This window comes from Orbicella faveolata, unplaced genomic scaffold, assembly GCF_042242905.1.
Source record: "Orbicella faveolata isolate gen_17 unplaced genomic scaffold, um_ofav_v1 contig_47, whole genome shotgun sequence".
Lineage (NCBI taxonomy): Eukaryota > Metazoa > Cnidaria > Anthozoa > Scleractinia > Merulinidae > Orbicella > Orbicella faveolata.
This window is the reverse complement of record NW_028301577.1, coordinates 26,452,775-26,474,985: the sequence shown is the minus strand read 5'-3', so window position 1 is coordinate 26,474,985 and position 22,211 is coordinate 26,452,775. Positions and strand designations below refer to the sequence as shown.

Below are 22,211 nucleotides of genomic sequence, written 5' to 3'. Positions count from 1 at the left end.
CTCTCGCCACTGCACCAACCCTGATTCCCAAACTATCTCCCAGAACCATTATTTCTGCTAGTCTTGAAGATAATTTTATACGTTGCTGGAATATAGGAATTTAAGGATATCATTTTAACACCCCATGCACACCGTTGATCGAGTTAAAATTCTTCTATAATAAGACGTAGAAGTGAAAATAGAACTGACCAACAAGTGCGTCAGTTCAGCTGAGCGACATGGAGTGCACATTTGGCATACAGGCTCTTGATTTTCTTTTCATGGAAGCTAACTATTTTTTGGCCGTTCGTCATCGCAAAGCGCATGCACGCGAATATTTAGCCAGGTGTTTCAAAGTTAAATTTATTCTCTACAACATTTAAGTATTTTTTTTCTTCGGCATTGCGTGTGTTCTATCCTAACTATTGAAAGCAAGATAATCTGAAATATAGAAGCTCTGCTATTAAATAAAATCATTTTGACACACCGAACGTCACTTTCTTTGCTTTACTGTGATTGTTTTTGTGCCTTAAAGCAGACTTGAGCCGCTTTGATGTGCCACACTTGAGAATGTCAGATGTTTTCTTAATCACAAACGGCGATAAATGAGCGTCACTCTCGTCCTCTGGAACTTTGTGACTATCATACACAAATGACAAATATTGATCGAATTTTTCTTGTCTTGACGGACTGCGAGATACGCGAGCAGGCGTCAGCGGTTTCTTTGCCATGGGCATGCTCGGTGTGAATGCTATGGAGTGACGTATGCACTTTTCCTGTATACCGCTCACGGTCGATTGCAGTTGTGCGCTCTTTAACTGTTCCCAAAGACAACGCTCGTTGTAGGAGCGATAGATAATCTCTTCAGAAGGGTAACTGAAAGGAATAGAAAATAAAAATCAAGAATCAAGGAGGCATTGACTGACCTGGCGTGAAATGTGCTATGCTGTGTAGAAAATTAATCTCTAAAGCTTCAAAGATTTCCAAAAGGAAACATTGGAAAAGTTAACAGTTAAATTTAGGTTAAGATAGCGTTCGGGCAATTGACAAGCAGTATTTTCAAGGAACCAGGAAACAGCATAGACTGTATCATGTTTTAAGGGAAATAAGGGATTATTGTTCCAAAGACCTAACAGTTTCCTGGACCATTGTATGAAATTAAAAAGTACACCAGTTAAAACGAGCTAGAAAGGATGTGGCTTACTCTCCATTTACTTGCAAAAAATTTCGGACGTTTTATTTTAGATGAATTTTCGGACACTTTTTATCGCATTTTGGACAAATTTAAGTTTCGGACACTTTGCTGAAACATAACACTGCAACTAAAGTAAATTTACGCCTACAAAGCGCGAATTAGACTGAAACAACATTCATCTGTACACCAACGAGAAAATAACAGAACCTCTTACGCATTTCAACCAGCGTCCTTGAGAAGAGTTAATTCGGATCAGAAAGGGCAGTAAGAACTTTGGAGCTACTTAAAAGTCTTACACTGTACTACAAATATTTCGTACGCTGAAATTTAAGACGCCAAAGAAAATTTCGGACAGTTTTATGTTCGGACTTTATTTCGTCCAAAATTAAAATCGTCCGAATTTTTTGGCAGCAATTAATGTGTTATAATTTATTTTTTAATTATTATGATTTATACCTGACAGAATTGCTGAAGGTAACATGTCTACAAACCCCTTCTCACTCTCCCAATACCGCCAATACTTACTCGAGTTCTTGGACGACTTTCTTGGCTTGTCTCAATGTTAGTTTGGTAGAATATCGGAAAAAGTCGTGTCGTTTTATTCTTAACATAATTGCTCCTTTGCTAACAAGCATCAACGTTCGTCCCGTGGGTCTAAGAACCTCGGAGACGTCCTACAGACAAAATCAAATGATAACAGAATAACTATCTCTGTGTCGTTACTCGTGGGCCTTTTTCCTTAGAACGAAGATAAACGTTTAAGCTAGAACGGGATTCGGAGCCATGACCTCTTTGATATCAGTGCTCTATAAATTAATTTTTTAAATGAGATTCCATATCAATCATAGGGTTGCGTCACAATTTTGATTGAAATAACGTTTATTATGCGAGCTAACCCCGTGAGCGGTCAACGTGAGCCGAATCCTGCGCTTGATTGGCTACCCGAGCGGGCAAGATAGCGCTGTCTTGTCTGCTCGTGATTACCCGCTCTGTCCTGCAAGAAAATAGTGTTCTTTTTCCATATAATAAATCCTTTATTGACCAAGCTTGTTCGGTCAAGATGGCAGGATATTGGCCTCGTTCTTTTTTTTTTGCGTGTTTGTGGACTTGGCCAACATCCAGCCCTATTGACCTCACGCTTAGTCAATAACCCACATATATTTGTGTGCTCTCACTTACAAAGATATCGCCGCTCTTCATGGAAGCTATGTTCAAATACACCACGTCTTTATTGAGCTTGCCCGTTTCTGATTCGCTTTTGATCAACTCTGAAAAGTTCTCCGAAACCTGTTTATCTCGTCTTTCCAGTTCAGTGGGAACGATTTCGACTTCAGGCTGTTTCGCTTCTGTTTCCTCTTCCTCTTCGTCTTCTTCATTTAAGACGTATGAAATGTCCCCCATAGCGTGCGGTTCATCTTTATAAGACAGTTCCATAACCTCTAGGATCTTTTCGGCGCCAGTGACGTCATCTTCTAAATCGGATTCCGAGCCTGACATGGAGGCCCTTAAAATGACGAAAGTAAGATGTGTGCGTATATATGGTCACATTATGTGTGGAACTGGCACGATTTCTGACTCGCGGACAGACAGACAGACAGACTGACTGATTGACCATCATATCTGATTGACCGACTGACTGGCTGTCTGTCTGACCGTCTGACTGACTGACTAGCTGGCTGGCTGGCTGACTGACTGACTAACTGACTGACTAAAGGACTGTGTGACTGACTGACAGACTGACCGTCTAACTGAGTGACTGACGGACTGACTGACTGACAGATAGACAGACAACCATACAGATAAGCAGACAGACTAATATCGACTATTTATTTGCTGAAGACTTGTGCACAGATGGTTTACTTAGCGATTGAATCATTACGTTTGTAATATTATCAAAATAAGTTATTGACTTACCTTTCATTATCCTCCCGGTTTTCATCCACTTTCTTACTTTCATTAAAGCTGAATGGAGTCTTCAAACTTTCTTCTAGTTCTCTTATCCAAATTTTGGATGGGTCAGACTGGGTTCTACGTTTCTTTCGTATCAGCCTGGTGGGATAAATGATGTCATCGTTTGTTGTACGTCTTGGACAAGGAGGCTTGGGAGGCACGCGCAGATCAAGTACTTTAATTACTGAACATTTTCCCTGAAAATGAAGGCGACAAATCACTGAAAAACTGCAAGGGACGAATACAAAACGGAATTAGCCACCTAAAATATCAATATAGCAGGTCATAATAAATTTGCTAAAGAAAAAAATATCCAATACGTGACCAATTTTGGAACGTGTAGGGACTGACTGACTGGCCGGCTGGCTGACTGACTGACTGGATGACTGGCTGACTGGCGCACTGGCTGACTACCTGACTGACTGACTAGTTGACAGGCTGACTGGCTGACTGACTTACCGACTGACTGGCCAGCTGGCTGACTGACTGACTGACTGACTGACTGACTAACTGACTGGCTGACTGGCGCACTGGCTGACTAACTGACTGACTGACTAGCTGACTGGCTGACTGGCTGACTGGCTGACTGACTGACTGACTGACTGACGACTGGCTGTTTAATCAGTTGGTTTCTTTTATTAGTGCTGACTGACAGACAGCTGACTGATCTATTGATTCAAGGATCGAATGATTGATTGATTGATTGATTGATTGATTGATTGATTGATTGATTGACGCTTACTTGCATGCACAGGTAAATCCACTCCACTTCTTTGCTGCTGTCTTTCACAATTATTTTATTTGCCTTCCACTAGAAAACGAAGAAAAGAACATTAGATCTCTTTCTTTCTTACTGCCGGATTTGTGTCAACTTTCTGTGATAAGGATATTTCTCACCTCCTGAATTTGCGCTTCAAAGCAAACGTTTTTAAGTGCATCATCTGTCCATTGTTCAAACAGCGATAAGCTCCTGAAAGCCAAGCAGTAACAGGTTTCACTTTTTCATTCCCACCGCTCACCCTGATTTTCCCGGGGGCGGGAGCACTCTCATATGAAAAGGTCGAGGATACTCGTCGTTTCGCTTAGGTGTAAAATCAAGGATACTGGCCTCACTTAGGGAGTTCATGACGAAACGTCACTACTTTTAGCTGTCAAAGTATCTTTTAAGGTGCACTCGAAGAAATAATAATTACAAACAGCTTGGCTTTTATTTCCGTTTCTAGGCTCGATTTCCGCAGGTCTCTCCAGTCCGGTCTACTAGCGCGGACTCCTTGTCTGATCAGCGGCTGCTAATCAAGCCTTTCCCGTTTTAAGTGGTATCTCTTAGAGGGTAAATAAAGGTCAAGCCACACCCAGATTGATCTCCTTTAGGGGTTTAATTCTAATTTTCCGACGAGCATCCCCGACGTTTGTCGGGAAGCCTCCAAATTTCTCAACAAAATCTCACAGTATCACATCAATTAAATCTCTATCACAATTCGGAAAAGACTACTGCAGAAACATCCCACGTCTCACGGCTCACAGTATCACATGGGGTTTTTCGAGCGATTGCACAAAAACCTTCTGTTACATAACAATTCTGTCAATCAACTGACGCTAGTCCAGTCTCCGACACCTTTTCACACGGGATTTCCCCCCCCCCCCCGGGGGCTCATTTTCCACTCTTTTTAGAGGCTCGTGAAGCGGGAGGCGGGCTATCGATTCCCATTTCCCAGTGCCTGCAGTGCTGCTCTCAGCCAGTCACAATGAAGGAAATATCTCAGTCATACTACAAAGAGTGAAACGAAGGCCTTCACAGAGAGTCATTTGCGTGATATTGTACTTTGCTTTCTGCCGTGAAAAGAATCCATAAAATGCATTTTCAGTAAGGATTTACATATTTTGACAAAACACAATTAAAGAGATACAAATGCATGGCTCGGATATTATAAAGGTGTGAGTCTAAGCAATTTCTCGCCCTGAGAGCTGGGGGGGGGGGGGGAATCTTAACCTACTTACTTGCAAAATTTGATCTTGTCGACAAGCTCCTTATCGAAAATCCTGGGACACGTTTTGGAGAAAACGTTTTTCTCGACCACCAGAAGTTCAGTGTCTTCTCGCACTACGACTGATGCGGTTCGTTTGATGTTTCTCAGCAGAGCAAGCTCCTGTGGGATTGTGGGACGAAACAGAATGCAAATAGATCAGCACTTGAAAAAAAGAGGGCAACATTTTCTCTTCTTTCCTTCAAGCAAAGAGGGTATTATTCTTTTGTTTACATGGTAATTAGCCCTCTTTGCCTCGTCAACATGTACAAAATACAAAAATGAGGCAAAGAGGGCTAATTAACATGCAAACAAAAGAATAATAAATTGTTCGCCATTTTGGAATAAGTTGTATAGCAGACTGTGTTCAGCTTTCAAATAAATAAATGACAACTCATAAATGTAATTAATTATCATCTGAGCCCTGACAAGTGACCCTCTAAGGGAACTGAGCACTAAGAGAATTAATGGCTTTTAAAAAACTATTAACTAAAAAACCGGTTACTGACCCCAAAACTGTCCCCACGGTGTAAAGTGATGGCTGTATGCCACATCACGTGACCTGTCTTTGTGAGGAGTTCCTCGACGTTGACGAAAACAGACCCGGAGAAGATAAAGTAGAAACCAACGCCAATATGTCCTTTACGTAGTACGACCCGAGGATGCTCCACCCTATGAGGAGAGATTGCGTAGGGAATGTTTTATTGACAATACAAGTGTTCTGATGGGATGAAATCATGTTAGTAACATTGTCACAGAGAACAAGGTTTTCTCGTTCTTTGTGCAGGTGTTGAATAACGCTTGTAGAAAAATGTTTTAATGGTATTCTATGACATAAGCCGTATTTTCCTTTCGTTCTCTCAGTGCTTGATATGAACAGAACAAAACCGAAAGGAACAGGCGGTGCCAATGACAGAAACTATTTCTTAAATCTCAGCAGTGAAGTTTTTTTATTGTTTAGCACGGTACCAAACTAGAATGATAATTCGAAGGACGCGAGTATCTTAATTTTTATCATCGGCCGAAAACCATTGAAAGAAAGTTTGAAGTCATTCGAAGCCAAAAGGAAATAATCGCTTGCGACCATTCCGCTTGCTTCCCGAGCTTTTGATTGATTGATTGATTGATTGATTGATTGACAGATAGATAGATTGATTGATTGATTGATTGATTGATTGGCTGACTGACAGAATGACTGAGTGGCTGACTGACTGAATGACTGACTGACTGACTGACTGACTGACTGACTGACTGATCAATCGATCGGTCGGTCAGTGGTCGCCGTGTTGGTTGTTTGACCTTTTGCTTCGTTCTTCAATTCTCGATTATTTTTTGACTCTGTACGTTAAGTTATAGTAGTGCTTCACTAAGTGGATTTTTCTAAGTTCTTCGCCTTGTTACTGTCCTTACTTGAGGAAAGTCATGGCTCTACACATGGCCAGCTGAATACGGTAGGTAAATTTTTCATATGACGTCAGACCCTTGAGCATGGAGTGGAGTTGACTCAGCTCGTTCTCAGACCTCTCCATGGCTGATTTCATCAAGATCTTCTTGGCCCATTCGGGAACATACGCATATTGCTGTGTGAAATATAAATAAACAAAAATAAACGAGGATGGCGTAGTGGCGAGAGCACTCGCCTGGGTTCGATTCCGGCCGGTACCATACAGGCCATAGGAGGGTCGAGTTTGTTGTTATTGATTCTCGCCTTGCTCCGAGGATTTTCTCCGCCTATTCCGGTTTTCCTCCCTCCTGAAAAACCAACATTTCCATATAGAGGATCGGCATGGAAACCAGCTAGGGCTGATGTGGTTTCCTGTTACACGGATTCGCAAACTATAATTGAAGTCTGAAAGCAAAGAGCACCAAAGCCGGGCACGAAAACCCCTGAGGGAAGACCTGTGGCATTAGTGTTTTAGGGTATCCTGATTTAAGGCCCCGTCCACACTGCGGCGGAGAAATTTGAAAACGGAGGTTTCACTCTTAAAATGCATTAAATGTTTTCCCTCCACGACTTCGCCGAGGAAATTTGAAAACGCAACAATCACAGGCAAGTGTTCCCTCAGGATCATAATCTCTTGTCACCGGTCATTTTGGATTTGTGTTTGAGGAAAACTCGGGCAGGGAAATCACGTGATCATCGTGACGTCATCGTTTTTTAAAAGCTCGCGGGTATAACGCACAACTTGAGGTCATTAAGTGATGCCTTAGATATAATTATATATGATCATTAACAGACATAACCTTACCGACTTTCCTCTCTGGTACAGAGACTTATTGAAAAGCATCTCTTTGACTTCGGAGTTGTCGCGCAGAGTTCGAAACGACCTCTGCGCCGCGGTCTCGGGTATCAGTTCAGCGGAGTAGTCCACTAGGGCCTTCAATACACGGGAAAGAACAATCACTACCCGAGCCGCCCAGCGAAATTTAGCACTCGCCTGTGAGAACCCAACACAATCACTTGATGAGTCAAGGTTTTAAGTGAATAAGTGTTCAGTGTTGAAATTTAAATAAGTGTTTACATACATGTATGTCAGCTAATGGAATTAAGTGTGGCTTAATTTTATTGAGCCGTGTTTAGGAACATCGTTATGTCGGAATCGCAAGTATGTTAAACCTTTCTGAGGTGAAGAACTGTAACACTTAAGGTGGCACTTTCGAGCTAGGAAATACGAAACCTAAATATAATAGGCCAATCAGCAGTTTCACAAGAAAGTGTAATTTGATTGTTTTGCCTCCTCCCCCACCCCCACCCTTTCGAAGCCGTTATGATATGCCCATTTCCTTCACCCACTCTGTCCCTGCTGTTCTTTTCTACGATATAAGACCCACTAAGTTATAAGTCCCCTCGAGCCTGTATTTTACGTTGGTTTGTGGATTTGTCGACTGATTAGGTGAAAGACCAGCTTTATAAACCCGTGGGATAAGCTAAGCCCGAATCAAAGGTCGAGATATTGATCTCTTCCACTATACTTATAGCGTAAAATTTCCATGTTTCTACAGCAACTGGTAAAGATCTGAGATCAATTGGAACTTCAAACATTAAAATGCTCGTCAGCAATAATCTTTTTACGTTGATAGTTTCTCGGTCCTTGCATTGTGTCCCTGGGCAAGACACCTTACTCTCACAGTGTCTCTACTCACCCATCCAGGAGTATAATTGAGTTCTGGCGAAGATAATGGATGATAACCCTATGATGGACTCTCCTTCCATTATCAATCCAGGGGAACCCAACCGGTTTAAACCAGAGTTAGTTGCCGACCTGGTACTTCACTGGGTTTGAATTCAGACCTTATCATATTGAAAGGCTCGTATCAATTAGTATTTATACCTTCCAATTCCATGTAGTGAGGCAGTTACTGTCAGGTCATGATAAGTTATAATTATTGCACGTTAAGGCACAAAACTACTTACTATTTGCCTGGTCCACAATCTCTTCTCCGTCAGCCATTTTTTCTTCTCTGAGAAAGACTTAAAGTTAAATCCTGCGCAAGAAACGTTGGTAGCCATGACAGCAAAAGTTGCGCTTCGAAGATTATGTCGTTTTTTCTGTTTCTCTCTCTCTTTCTCTTTCAACCTCTGTTCCTCCTCAAGTTTTCCTCTCTCTGCTCGCTCTTTCTCAGCTTCCATGATACGCTTGACGCGTCTCTTCGCCGATTGCTTTCTTATCGCGGCTGTTAGATCACAGTCTGGGTTATCTCCGGTGTACTCAGATCCTCGCAGCTCAGGTAAATTTTCTGGCGTAGTGCATCCCCTCGCAGAAGCCTGGCGAACCAAGACTGGTCCTGCAGAAGCGGTTCTGCGTAAGAATGAATACGCCGAGTCGTTAAGAAACGTCTCTACTGCATCGTCAACTGCGGGGTATGCTAGCGTGTTGTTCTCGGCATCCAGATCTTCCATAATGTCTTCCTCCTTCAAGTTTGGGTATCTCAGAGTGGTTTTCCCGAACGAACGCAAAAAGTGGTCCCTGCGCAAGTTGCTTTTCCTTCTGTTGACATAGTACGCCATGAACTTCGCTGCGTCAAGCGAAGAACTGCGCCTTCTAAGCAACAAAGCACTCCCTCTTTGGGCTTGCCTTGCCTCTTTGGAGGTCTTCCTGCCTTTCTTGTATATAAGCGCTGTTTCTTGGCTTTCTTCTTTGTTTTCATTGCCATTTTCATCCAAAAATATAACACGGCTTCCACTTCGCGCTCTTCCAGTTCCCTTGGCAACTTCATTGTCGCTTGAAAATGGCACTTTCAAGCACGGAACGGCGGAGAAACTTTTTCTAGTGAAAAGTTTTGTTTCCATTTAATATAACCGTCAAATTCTTACCTTTCTCTTTATTCCGCAATTATCGATGTCCGGTAGCGAAGAATGTTCTTTGTTTTTGTTTGTATATTTTTTGTCTTTTATATTTCGGTTTCGTTAATTGGAGTGATTTCTTATATCTTCTACATCCGCCTTCACACTTTTCCTCGTCCAAGTTGTGATGATTTCTTTAACCTCTTGACTACTGATTTGGTACAAGTTTCTCTTTCGTGAACAATGCAGCCTGACAAAAGTTGAAATTCACAATTTTTAACTATTCGGTGATGATACACATCCATACACATCCATAGAAAACTAAGCCCTCTGCACGCTTCACGTGGATATACACTGGCTTCTAGACCTTTGCAATCCTTGGAATGGCTTCCTTTTAACTGATCATAAAAACACCATTTCAATGGTTCGTTTTCCGATGGAATTTCACGTTAACGGTTTCGTAAGATACCGTCGAGCATCAATAATAATTACATTCTTCTTAGCACATAGCAAAAAATTTGCATGCTAACAACAAACTGACAAAAACCGGTCACAAGAGAGCTATTGGCATAAAAGTGATTCTTTTCCCAGATTGACTTAATTACTACCCAAGAGAACTGTGATGACGTGAAGCATTATGTGTTAATCTAGCTTTGAAATAAACGTAATCTACATCTACATTTATTAAGTTGATAAAATATAATAAGTAAAAACCAATTATTTCTCAAAATAATTCGCTAGGTCTACTAAGCTTGATGGCGCGCTAATAAAAAAAGCTCGACTTAGTTTCTGGCTAGCTCTTAGTTTATTAGTCATGTTGGCCTGAGTGCTACAGTTGATATTGACCGAGCGCACTTATTACGTACGTTATGCAACGCAGGAAACCAAACTTTCGAAAAGTTGTAGAACCAAAATAATTCGACTACCTGTTGTTGTTGTTGTTTTTTTTTAATTTCACCAGTTTTTACTTTTAACCTTTTCAGACTCTTTTCGGGTTTTTTTTTTTTTTGCTTGCCCTGGCCTGCCGGCTTTTCTTTCTTCTGCGATTTTTTTTATACCCAAAGTAAGGAGGGAGCCGGTCCCCCGGGCCCCTCTCCTAGATTCGCTACTGATCACCTTGACGGTGACATGCTTCTTCTATAACGAGACCAATGGTACTTCATTATCTTTCAGTCATGGACCAGGCCTGGTCATGGACTTTGACACTAGTCTTTTCCTGGAGCCTTCAGTCACACGAGTCAGCGACAGCCATCTGAGAGTAAAATAATTGAAATTTTCCAAGTTACGTTTATAACGATTCAGGCGTTTGAGGAACGAATCACCTCGAATGGACTAGCAAGGTAAAAGGAAGCAAGCAGGTTTGAAACATGCTAGCCTGGTTAACTACAGCGGAAGAACGGAGCCAACCGAAAGAGGACCACGTGAATAAGGTCGGTTTGCAAGCCTCTTATAAAACAAATCATTGTTCATTGTTTAACGCCCGTTCTATACCAGCGACCTTTACCGATCGGCCTTCGGATATTGAACGACTTATAGCCAAAAAAAAAATGGTGGAAATCGAGTTTCACGCATCCGGTTCCAGGCTCTGGTCTTTAAACAACGGAGTAATTCAAGTCAGTTGAATTAATTCCATCTTAAGTCTCTTGAACAAAGTAAGAGATGCTACGATTTATGTCGTTGATTGTAGTTTTTTACGCTTAAATCGTAGCAAGTGCTGATTCGTTCTGGAGAACTGTAACCACAAAATGCGCTTTTGTCGCTATAATTAAATTTGGCGCGTTTTTTGTCACGTGGCGCGTGGAAGGATTAATATGGGATAGATTTTCGTTCGACAGTGTATGCAAGTGGTGTCCATGCTTGTGACGATTTGGTACTAGACTTTTGCCATCATTTTCGCGTTCGCGACAGATCTGTCTCGAAATTGGAAGATCGCTGTGTAGAATCGAATATAACGCGTGTTACAATTTCATGGCTACAAAGAAAACTTCAAAGGTCAGTATGAAGATGTGTGCCCGTGTTTAGAGCTCGTAAAATCTAGTGGTGTGACACTGTGTGACATGGCTTTTCGGATAAGATGCTGTGCGAAAATAAATTGTACAGTGGCGAGTACTGATCTTTGGTGTATGTTCACGTAGCATATTATCGTTCCTCTGGTCATAGTTAATGTGTTTTGTTCCACCCCATTGATATGACCGGTCTTTACATAGATGCTAAGTGAAGTAAAGCCAAATCTTACCGTCAGTTTCATGCATAATTTGCGAGTTTGTGTGGATACTCTGTGTGATTTACTTTGTGATCCCAATTATGTAATAAGTAAATTATGATTTGTCTATTGCACTGGCACTGTCAGTTCACACGTGTTGTAGTGTTTATCGCATTTGCCTTGTAAGCAGGAGATGGATCATGTGTACTAAAGGCATCCGTGGTTGAGTGTTGTTTGATACCCCCAATTGACCCTTAGTTGACCAACACTCAGCATCTTGATCAACACTCAGTCAACAGTTGATTGACATCTCAGTCCACAGTTGGTGGACAGTCCACTAATTTTTGCAGACACACCATCAAGTGTCGATCGATACATATGAGTCAGTCAACACTCTGCCAACCAGTGACCAACTGGCAATTGAGTGTCAATCAAGTGTCGATCAAGATTTCAATGGATGGTCAATTTGATGCCAACGAAGTGGTGACTGAGATGTCGATCTTGTGTAGATGGAGATGTTGATGGAATGTTGATTGAGGGTATCCAGAGACACTCTACCGCAGATGTCTTTAGTAAAAATGATCCCAGGAGACTGGGGTTCAATTCTTTGCTAATGATCAACATTTTCATGCTTGTTTATTGCACATTAATCATTTATGTCCTAACTAGTTGGCCATTATGTACAGTGGTATGACATTTGATGCATGTAGAAGTTAAATAAGTGCAGGAGCCACAAATAAATGTGTTTTAAGTCCACACATATATTAGTATAAATTTATTAGCATTCTATCGCAAATACTGCTCTCTTATTAGCTACACCACTCACTGTCCTGTATTGGATGGGGAGTAGCCTAGCAGTGTGTGGTTGTTAGGACATTTACATTTTCAAAGTGTCTGTGAAGAGGATTTAGATAAAGTTTTGAATGACTAAAAGATTTATACTAAAACAAATAAATTATGTGCTCTGGATTTCTATGCCTGGCCATCGAGTTTGACTGCACCCTTGTCAATTTTCATGTGATATAAATCTCAATAATAATAATAATAATAATAATATTTTTTTTAATAAAAAAAAGAGGAGTGTTTATAATAATATAATAATAATATAATAATAATAATAATAATCACTTTATTTAAGTGTTGATGTGTTCTCAAGCTCATAATCTAATTGTTAAATAGAAAGCATGGGGGCTTAAGGGTTGAACTGTGGATCAAGTGGTCTGGGATCAAACCCTGGCCAGGGTTATCATGTTCTGTTCTTGGACAAGACTCTTTTTAAACAAACTTTAGAAAATAAGACATCCTTGGCTAAATGTTGAGCTAAAAGAAATATTATAGAACCAATTCAAATCAAAATACATCCTCGGAGACCCAGGACAGTGCAATATTTTCAGGCAAGTGATGTTTTCGGGCAAAAGTTTACAACAAGAGCAGGAGAGTTGTAAACTTTTGCCCAAAAATATTGCTCACCCAAAAATATTGCATTGTCCCAACTAGTAGTTCCTGGGTCTCCAAGGATGATCAAAATAATAACAATCAGAATCAGTCATGTCACAATTAACATGTCAAAGAAAAATCAAAATGTTCCTGCTTTTCCAATTTGCACAATATACAAGAGTTCACTTTAATTTGACAGATATTTTTTTCATAAGGGGCATTTGAAGTTGATTTCTTTCATTCAAATTTCAGTTTTTTCATATTCATCTGATGTAGAAATCCCTTCAGTGTAAGTCAAAGATGAATTGCGGTCAGTGACAAGCATGCTTGCGCTACAGGAAGCCCACAATATCACATTCAGTTGCTTCAAATGATAATGCCATTATTACATGTATAAACAAAGTAAAAACATATCTGGGACCTGAAAGACAATAACACTGATTTCTCAATCAAGTGATCTATTACACAAGCAAGTCTGTGCAAGGGAACCCTGTCACGCTGCAATTTGTGTTTGACAGAAAAACTCTGCATTCTATCCTGAAAACTCAAAGTGTGAGATAAAATAAAGTTTTATGTATGTATGTATCTGCAGACAAGTCTACACTTCTAACCAACAGATCTGAACTTGTAACGAAATGGCAGCACGAGAATAAGTTCTATGCAGCCAATCAGAAACAGGGTCACTCCACACCTTCCATGAGTCAGTTTAAAGTTTGTTTCAACCACCGCTATGGGCACAGTCTGATGATTGCTTTAAGCGTGAAACTCTAGTAACTGTAGTTCTATCATAATTTGTAATTTGTAATTACATTGATATGTTGTTGTTGTTGTTGTTGTTTTTTTTAGACCCAAAGTCCTCGGTCTGGTAAAAAGTCACCATCATCATCACCAGGAGGTGTTTGGCCTCCATCTAAATGCCCTTTGTGCCTTGAATCTGGGTCATCAGGATGCTCAAACTCAGGCAAACATCATGAGTTGCTTATGTCTCTGGTTAAGTGTGCAAATAATGCTGAAGCTGGAAAAATGGAATTCAAAAAAACCCTGGATAAGTTCACCAAAACAAAGTGGCTTCGCGGGGATTGTGTTCCTGACAAAAATGTTGAAATGCAATTTCCACTGATACACTGGGCTTGTATCCTTGCAAAGTACAAGGCCTTGGAATATCTTGTCAGCGAGAAAGGCTTTGAGCTTACAGTGAAAACAGGAAAGAGCCAAGAGGGACCTTTGTTTTCGATGGCCCAATGTTTCTCATTTGGTGTGAACCCCAAGTGGTCCACCGAGTACATTGAAGGTATGCTTGGGCACATCTTAGATGTCTTCTTGAAGTATATGCCTGAAGCCTTGTGTGAAAAAGAAACCAACAATGATGATTCAATTTTGCATTGCTGTGCCAAGCAATGCAGCTCTGATTCATGTTCCAGGGCTCTCTTGAAGACTTTGTTGTTAAAGATCAAGGAGAGTGATAAATTTTCAGCCGAGAAAGAAGAAAATTTGTTATCATCAGTGAACAAGAAAGGTGATACATTCCTTCATCTTATGGTGGCAGATGAGAAGTCAACTGATACTTTGAATTACCTCTTTGGAAACTTTGCGTCAGCCAGTGAGAAACTGTCCAAAACCAAAAACAATCAGGGCAAGACCCCACGTCAGATTGCTGTTGAAAAAAGATCTTTTGAAATGCTTAAGGGTCTTGGAGCACCAGATATAGTTATAAACAGTTTGAAAAAAGCTGTAAGTAGTGGGAACCCCCCTAAGATTTCTTATACCGCTAAGAAGTCCTCCCAGCAAAAGGAAAAAGGATCTGCAAAAAGTACAGCTGAAAAATCTTCCCAGGTAAATGGTGTGTCATCTGATAAAGACACAAATCAAAGTTGTAAGACATCCAGTGAGGAGCAGACACCTGTTCAAGCGACAAAAAGCACGTCTCCAGGAGGTCAACAGGAAGCGAGAGTGACTAATGCTGATGAGCTACAAACAGAAGGCCTCAAAATGTGTTCATGTGATCCTCCTGCCGCTGAGGTGACAGAACAACCAGCTGATTGTGGCATGCCAACCAAAAGAACAATAGAGCCTTTTCCAAAGTGTTATCCTGCAAAAGATGTAACTGCCACAATGGCAGAAAAACCCAGTGCTACAACTGAGGCTGCAACTGAGAACAATGTGAATACTTCATCAGCTTCAGCTGCAGAGGAAGAAAAGATGGATGTAGACAACATTAACAGCACTCCAGATTTGCCTGATGACAAAGAAGCTATACCCTCAGACTGTAATGTTTTCCTTAGTCTTTCAAACACTGTAAGCAGCTTCTCCAAAGGGGAGCCTTTGAAGAGCAGTCAAAAGAGACCAGCTCCGGGTGCTGGAAAGGCCAGAGGTCCAAACAGGAAGAGAGTTCGTATCACTGACTTGTCATCAGATTCTGAGAGTGATGCTGAGGAGGATGCAGGCTTTGTGCTTGATGATGACTCTGATGATGACATAGAGTCTGCAGAGGAAGAGGAAGGCGATGATGAAGAAGAAGAGGAAGAGCTGGAAGATGAGGAAAAGAAAGAGAACACTGATGTTGGTGACGATCAGCAGAAGGAGAAGGAGAAGGAGAAGGAAGCAAGAGATGTCCGACTTGATGAAACTGAGATGGAGATGGAAGCAGGTGAGAATCTTCTGAATCATTTTATGAGCACACTTGTTATACAGCTGGAGTTTAGTTGAATCTAACCCACGTTCCTATTGGTTGATTTATGGTCACGAGGCAATGGCTCGATCTAAATGTCGCTCTGTCAGGCGACAATTATGCCAGGTCTTCCACTAACCAGTGGTTACTTTTACTTCTTCTTGCCTTACTACTTTGCACTAAACTTTAGCTATATAACAAAAGACTTGATAACTGGTCCCTTGGGAAACAGTTTTGTTTCCCCTCAAATCTCGATGTTTCCCTCAATTTCGTCTTGGGAAACATCGACATTCACAGGAAAACAAATTAAACTAACTGCTTCTCACAGGACGAGTAATTAAGTGTATATGGAATCCTAGAAATTGAACCCTCAAGGGAACCGAAAAAATCAAGATAGCAGGAGCTCGAGATAGTCGATAGCTAATAAATGAAAAGTACATGGAAGGGTCAAAAAATAATTTGACTTTAGGATAGCAGGGAATTCATGACAACAGAGTTCAAGATAATGAGGTTCAAGATAATGAGGTTCTACTGTAGTTTTTGGAAATGAAAACAGTAGGTTTGATCTGCATTTTTTTAAATGACTTCATCCATTTTGCAATGTTTCATTTCCAATCAAACAGCATGAGCAAAACCTCAAACATTGGTCAGTTAGTTTTACCTCTGTATGTTCCTACTGAAAGCAATTCAGCAAGATAGGATGGGTGGGGTCAGACAGGTTGGCACATCATTTGCCATTTGATTATCCAGGAGTCTCCCACATTCTCCTGGTCTAGCTCCTGTGCATGCATGTCACCAAATCTCCCAAATTCCAAGGAAAGTGCTTATTTTGGCTGGTTTTAGACCATTTTTCAGGGCAGAATTTTGGAATATTTGATGCATTTTTGTTGCTAAATAGGAGGAGCTCTACTTTTAACAACATTTTTTTAGGGTCGAGAAGGTAAAAATTGGTGATCCCCCAGGTTTAATTTTATTTAGGTTGGCTTCTCTGGAATGGCAAAACTCAAAAACAAAAGCAACAATATAATTAACAGCTGCAGCACTTGCTTGTATACACCAATTATTGAATGTAATTTATTTTGTTCAAATTACAACATAAATAATGTTCTTCCTCAGTCATGACCCTCGCTGAACGTTTGATTCCAAAAATTTGATTGATATTAGTGTCTCAGGGAAAATCTCAACAGAGAGAAGGGGGACACCCCTGGGGCCCCTCTCCAAAATTTACCAAGTTGCTCCAAAACCCCCTCCCCTCCCCAGCCCCCCCCCCCCCCCCCCGCCCCCCAGGATTAGCCACAGCAAGTTTTATACACCGGGCTCCTAAAACATGGCTTGGGCCCCTTAAATATTTCCTTAGGCAACAGCCTCAAAGCGGATACGTTGACAACCATGTAAAAGAAGTTATTGTCTGAGTTAGGTTGGCTAGGGGCCAGATTGGAAATTATCAGATTGCATTTCATGTGTGGCCTATGGATTCACCCTTAATTTTTGCTTCTTGCCGCACCTCTGCTTCTCGTCATTCTGTCGTTCTTCTTTTGCTTAGCCTGCAGAGCAGGCGAGATTTTTTGAGCGAGTGCTCACATCATAAAAAGTTTAGTCGCCATCTTGAATTTGTCGTGCAGTGGAAGACTGGAGAGAGAAAGAAAGGTTTACCAAGGGGGTTAATGATAGGCAAGAGGAAGGATAGGGGAGGGGCTGGAGCGAAGAAAATCTCATTTTTTCCCCTCCCCGATCCCCCACCGTCTAACATGGCGGTCTAACATGGCGGTCGCAAGGTTGTAACGGTAACTCGCTCCAATAAGACGCCTGCACTGCAGGCTAGCTTTTCCTTTGTATGCAAGTACTTACATTGCACACTAGGAAAAGAAAGAGACTGCTCTCAGTCTAACTTTGAGTTAGATGTTTTGTCAACGGAATATAGTGAAACCTTTAAGCGGACCCCATATTAAGCGGACACCCTCTATTATGTGGTCACCAGCTTAAGTCCAAAAATTTTCTTCCCACATTTACTGTAAAAAGCTCAGCTCAGACACCTTTAACATTGTTCAGCAATGTCGTTTTAAAGCTAAGTGATTATTCCAGATTGATGCATTGACTGAATAGACATTGTGCTATGAGCAACAGCTGCATTTAACAAAGCCTAAAAAAGTCTAGGGACAGCCCGGGGGGCAGGGGGGGAGGTCAGGATTTTTGGAAATTTTGAAAAGAACTCCTTAGAGTTACCAAGATCGTGTTTTTTGGTTGTGGCTTGAAATTTTTTTCACCACTAAGAGGTTGTAATTGTAAAACAACACATTATCTCCTGTCCTGTTCGGCTCAATACCCTGACAGGTACTGCAAAAGCTCCCGCTATGGACCTTATGATACTGAACACCCGTGAAAGGTACGATGGGCACCCCTGTCCTTTTTGTAGGGGAGGCCCCCTCCCCGGAAGGGACAGTGTGCAATTTTCTTATCCTACTGAAGTCCAGATTTTAAGTGGCGTGTGTAAACCAGCAATGGAGTAGCATTCTATCCAGGGGGTAGTAAAAACACTCCTAGTCGCTTCATGCTTTGGAGTACTGGAGCTAAGTGCAGGCCTAATGGGTCAGACTTTACCTTACGTTTATTAAGTGGGTCTAATTAATTTTTTAAGTCTGGATGTTTTCAAAGTAGAGAATTAACCCTGAATTTTCTTTCTTTGTTTGGTTGCAGCACCTAAGCACACGCCGTTTTGCGGCAGTAATTGCACATTTCAACACCACAAGCTCCTGCTAAGCCTCCTCAAGTGTTCCAATTACAATTATGGCGCAGCTACAGCTTATCTAGACTCCTTCATGAAACAAGTTAATGAATACGTGAATCAACTGGGAAAGTTCTCTTGTGTACGCGCTAATGCCGACATCCCTGACCCGGTCGCTTCCTTTAAGTATCCCTTGGTCCACTGGGCCTGCGTCCTCGGCAAATTCAAAGTGCTGGAGAGGTTGGCAGCCATGAAGGAATTCAATCTAGGCGTGCAGTCTGAACGCACTGGCGAGACCGGGCTGCACCGAATGCTGCTGTCCCTTGACCGGGCCATGGTACGGAAGAAAAGCCCCAGCAAGACCATTTTAGAGGTCTTTTCAAAGACACTGAGAACGCTAACAGAAAACCTTCCAAGACTTATCACGATTTGTAACAAGGAGGGTGACACGCCCTTTCACTGTTTGGCAAAAGTGATCCTCGATTGTACGGGCGAGTTGGAGAGAATGAACACGTATGAAGGTTATTTTGAACGTTTGGTCAAAGAGTTGACCCGTCTGAGATCAACCGGAAAACTCACGCCGGATGTTGTACGAGAACTTCTTTTGAAGACCAACAACAGCCAGGAGACGTTTCTGCACATCTTGGCCTGCAGACACGGGGTGGGGCATCGCGTTATAAAGAGCGTCCTGAAAAACATCGACCCGGAAATCATGGAAGTCCTTAAGGAAACTGTTGACGCCCAAGGCAAAACCCCGTCTGATCTCGCCGAGGATTTGAGCTCGTACGAAATGGCGGGAATTCTTCGGCCACGGGACCAAGATTGGAACAACGTAGGTGGTAATGATGACCCTGTGGAGGAGTTCCCTGAGGAAGAGCTCCCTCAGGGGGAGCTCCCTGAGGAGGGGCTCCTTGAGGAGGAGCTCCCTGAGGAGAAGCTCCCTGAGGAGGAGCTCTCTGAGGACGAGCGCCCTTTGAAGGACCTACTGCAGACCCCTGAAAAAGATGCCCCACCAGACTCTTCGCCCATACATTCACCACCAGCTACCCTTTTTCACCCTATGGAGTATGCAATGAGTCCCGTCATTCCAGATGGCGCTGCTGCTCGTGTCAGGCTGTTTACAGTCAAGAAGGAACCTGGAGAAGTAGGTCATTTAACGGCGCCTTCTAGAGAAAGCCCAGTCATAGTGAACGACTTGCCTTGTCCTTCTGACATTTCGGATAACACGCCATTGCCTCCGGTCGTGAAGACGTCGCCCGGAAAAGCAAGCTCTACGTCACTTCCGCCAGCTGATGACGGCATGGTCGTTGCGGCTTCCTGGTCAGCCAATGGTAACTCTGGAAATAACACTGAGTCTGCGACAACCAATCACATTAAGGTTACCAATGTAGCACACCCTACAGCAAATCAGAGCAAGAACAACAACGAAGAGTCTTCCATTATCTCCGGTATTAGGACCATGCCTCGATCTGAGAAGAAGAACTTCTTGAACTCCTTGCACGCCAAGTTTCAACAGGAGTTGGTCCAAGCTCGGAGGGGTCTGGAGGAGAAAGAGGAGGCCCTCGCGCAAGTGCGTCAGCGGATTACCAACACGGAGGAACGGAGACAGAAGCTGCTGCAAGAACTCCAAGAAACCTGGAACGAGATGACTGAGGCCACGCGAGACGAAGGTATGCTACAGGCGGAAATTACGGCGAAGAAAAGGGATTGCGAAAGATTCGAAGCGGAGCTGACCAAGTATGAGGCTTCGCTGAAAGCGATAGTTGAGTAACTTGTAGACAAACCTTAACTTCGATATTTCAAATACAGTGAAAACCCACGTGTAAGAACCTAATGGCGGTTTAGGAACCTGCTGGCAGAAATTTGCAATTTTAATACCCAAAGGTGTAAGAACCTGTTTAGCAACAAGATCAAGCAGGTTCTAATACGCGGGTTACAGTTAAATTATGGTAAACATTTTAACCAAGGAGTGGGACTTTCAGATTGAAAATTTATATTACAAGAAAAGACCTAATACAGTTGTGAATACATACTGTACATTTAAGGACCAAACCAAACTTTACTTATTTGTCTGGTAATCAACAGCTATATCTCCTTCGTAGAAATTAAGACCTAATTAAGAACCTATTTAGCCTAAATTGCCAATAACTACCCCGAATTGCAAGAACCTATTTTGTAAGTCTTCAAAAAATGTAGTTTCTTACACGCGGTTTTTTGCTGTACACTGCAAAACTTTAATCCTCTTTTGTGTTTCGACTTGAAATCGTGAATTTACTTTCAATGTAACTCGTCTTTCTCCGCATAGGTCTTGGAGCATTTCTAAGCTCTATATGACAACTGCAGTTGAAAGCCCTTCGGTTTGACCATAGCGGGTCTATTTCAGAGAAGATGTCTGAGTTAAGGAGCAACGACGCCTATTTATTGCATTAAGGCTTAATGCGTCCCATGGCGCGAAAGGGCTGGTGATGATTTAGCGGAATAGGACTGTATTTATACATTGTATATAGTCAGAAGTTTAAAATACTATAAACTTCTGATAAATTGTAAATATACGTTTGTTTCTTTTATCCTCGCCGAGAAAGACTGTTTACGACACGGGTTCACCAAATTACATTCGTGATAAGAATGATTTTTTAATTCTCTGGTCGTTGCTTTCTTTCTTCGCTTTCGCAGTGTATTAATTGGGAGTAGTTGCAGCCTGGAAGCCTTTTTTGCCCTGTATCCAACTAGCGAATTTTTTCATGGGCAAAGTATTAAGAAAACTTATTTCTTATTTCAAACATGAGTTAAAATCTTCTCACATGACTCCAGCGTAGGCTAGGGCTCAAGTTAAAGGAGCCTCAGTACCTCAAGGTTGGCGCATCTTTCGCATTTTTCAAGTTCGTCATTTGTAATCCATGTTAATCCTTTCCATCCTTAAACATTTTTGTTCTTGTATGGTTTATTATTATCTCTTTAATGTTTTTCTATCTTAGTAAACTACTCTTTTCAGGTTTCCTCCAATTTAAAGGTAATTTTGTACGTGGCCAAAATAACTCAAAATAACGTGACTGAGCTCCTTTAAGTCATTGCCGATTGCTAGCATTGAGTACTAACTCAAAAAAACTGTTGATAAATAATTGTCAGTGATCTTACGTTTTGTTACAGTGTGGAAAAGGCTAACGTAGTTCTTTATTTGTTTCAGTTTTGTCCGCAGAAATGTCTTTTATTTGCTTCGCTCTCCCCCAAACAATTCCAACGAGAGCTTAAAACAGGCTAGCTTTGTAAATACAGCTATGGTAATGCGCTGAATTGCACACTTTTTATGGACTTAATATATTTCTAAATTCATTGCATAGAATAAAATATGCTTTAAAAAGTTTTGTTGGTGAAGTGTGAAACATTACGCGCACGTGACAACCTCGCTTCGAGTTTGCACGTGATAGTCTAATGAAAATGTTCATCGCAAAAGAAAGATCCCCTCGTGCAACAATTTCGAAGTTTTTTCCACTTTCTCTAACAGCGAACTTACTGTTAACAGCGTTACCTTTAGTCCGGTTCTGACCCCTCCTCTGTCATGCAACGCCACGAGCGTAGCGTTGCGTGACAGAGAGAGGACCAGAACTGGACTACGTTCAGCTTTTGCCCAACCTTTCCTCGGTTGTAGATGAAAGTGAAGAATGATCATCGCAGTAAATTTTCCAATTTAAGCAATTGGAAAGAAGAAGCCTGAAAAAATCGGGGCTTCAACGGGATTCGAACCCGTGAT

General features: G+C 41.7%; 2 protein-coding genes across 3 annotated transcripts; one reads left to right on the top strand and one right to left on the bottom strand.

Annotated features, from left to right (window-relative positions):
• Window positions 1-328: 328 nt before the first annotated feature.
• LOC149097783 (uncharacterized) lies at window positions 329-3,427 on the bottom strand. Its single transcript, XM_089280130.1, has 4 exons — window positions 3,089-3,427; window positions 2,354-2,678; window positions 1,700-1,848; window positions 329-855 (listed from the first exon to the last, which is right to left on the bottom strand). Exons 2-4 carry the CDS (start codon window positions 2,669-2,671, stop codon window positions 453-455), a joined length of 870 nt encoding a protein of 289 aa, XP_089136256.1. The 5' UTR covers window positions 2,672-2,678; window positions 3,089-3,427; the 3' UTR covers window positions 329-452.
• A 6,959-nt stretch (window positions 3,428-10,386) lies between these two features.
• Window positions 10,387-21,822, top strand: LOC110068789 (uncharacterized). 2 transcript variants are annotated; one of them, XM_089279963.1, is made up of 3 exons: window positions 10,387-10,863; window positions 13,920-15,720; window positions 18,436-21,822. In XM_089279963.1, the coding sequence occupies exons 1-3, from the start codon at window positions 10,801-10,803 to the stop codon at window positions 20,232-20,234; spliced, it is 3,663 nt and encodes a 1,220-aa protein (XP_089136089.1). In that variant the 5' UTR covers window positions 10,387-10,800; the 3' UTR covers window positions 20,235-21,822. The 2 variants fall into 2 exon arrangements, with proteins under 2 accessions (XP_089136089.1, XP_020631857.1); XM_020776198.2 differs by lacking the exon at window positions 10,387-10,863 and adding an exon at window positions 11,251-11,425.
• Window positions 21,823-22,211: the final 389 nt, after the last annotated feature.

Bases quoted from the DNA above. Each gene is read 5' to 3' on its own strand.
- LOC149097783 (XM_089280130.1), bottom strand. From the start codon at position 2,671: ATGTCAGGCTCGGAATCCGATTTAGAAGATGACGTCACTGGCGCCGAA. The intron at 1,849-2,353 runs GTAAGTGAGAGC...TTTTGTCTGTAG, and splicing joins TGAAGAGCGGCGATATCTTT to GACGTCTCCGAGGTTCTTAG. The intron at 856-1,699 runs GTAAGTATTGGC...TATTCCTTTCAG, and splicing joins AAAGTCGTCCAAGAACTCGA to TTACCCTTCTGAAGAGATTA.
- LOC110068789 (XM_089279963.1), top strand. From the start codon at position 10,801: ATGCTAGCCTGGTTAACTACAGCGGAAGAACGGAGCCAACCGAAAGAG. The intron at 10,864-13,919 runs GTCGGTTTGCAA...TGTTTTTTTTAG, and splicing joins AAGAGGACCACGTGAATAAG to ACCCAAAGTCCTCGGTCTGG. The intron at 15,721-18,435 runs GTGAGAATCTTC...GTTTGGTTGCAG, and splicing joins TGAGATGGAGATGGAAGCAG to CACCTAAGCACACGCCGTTT.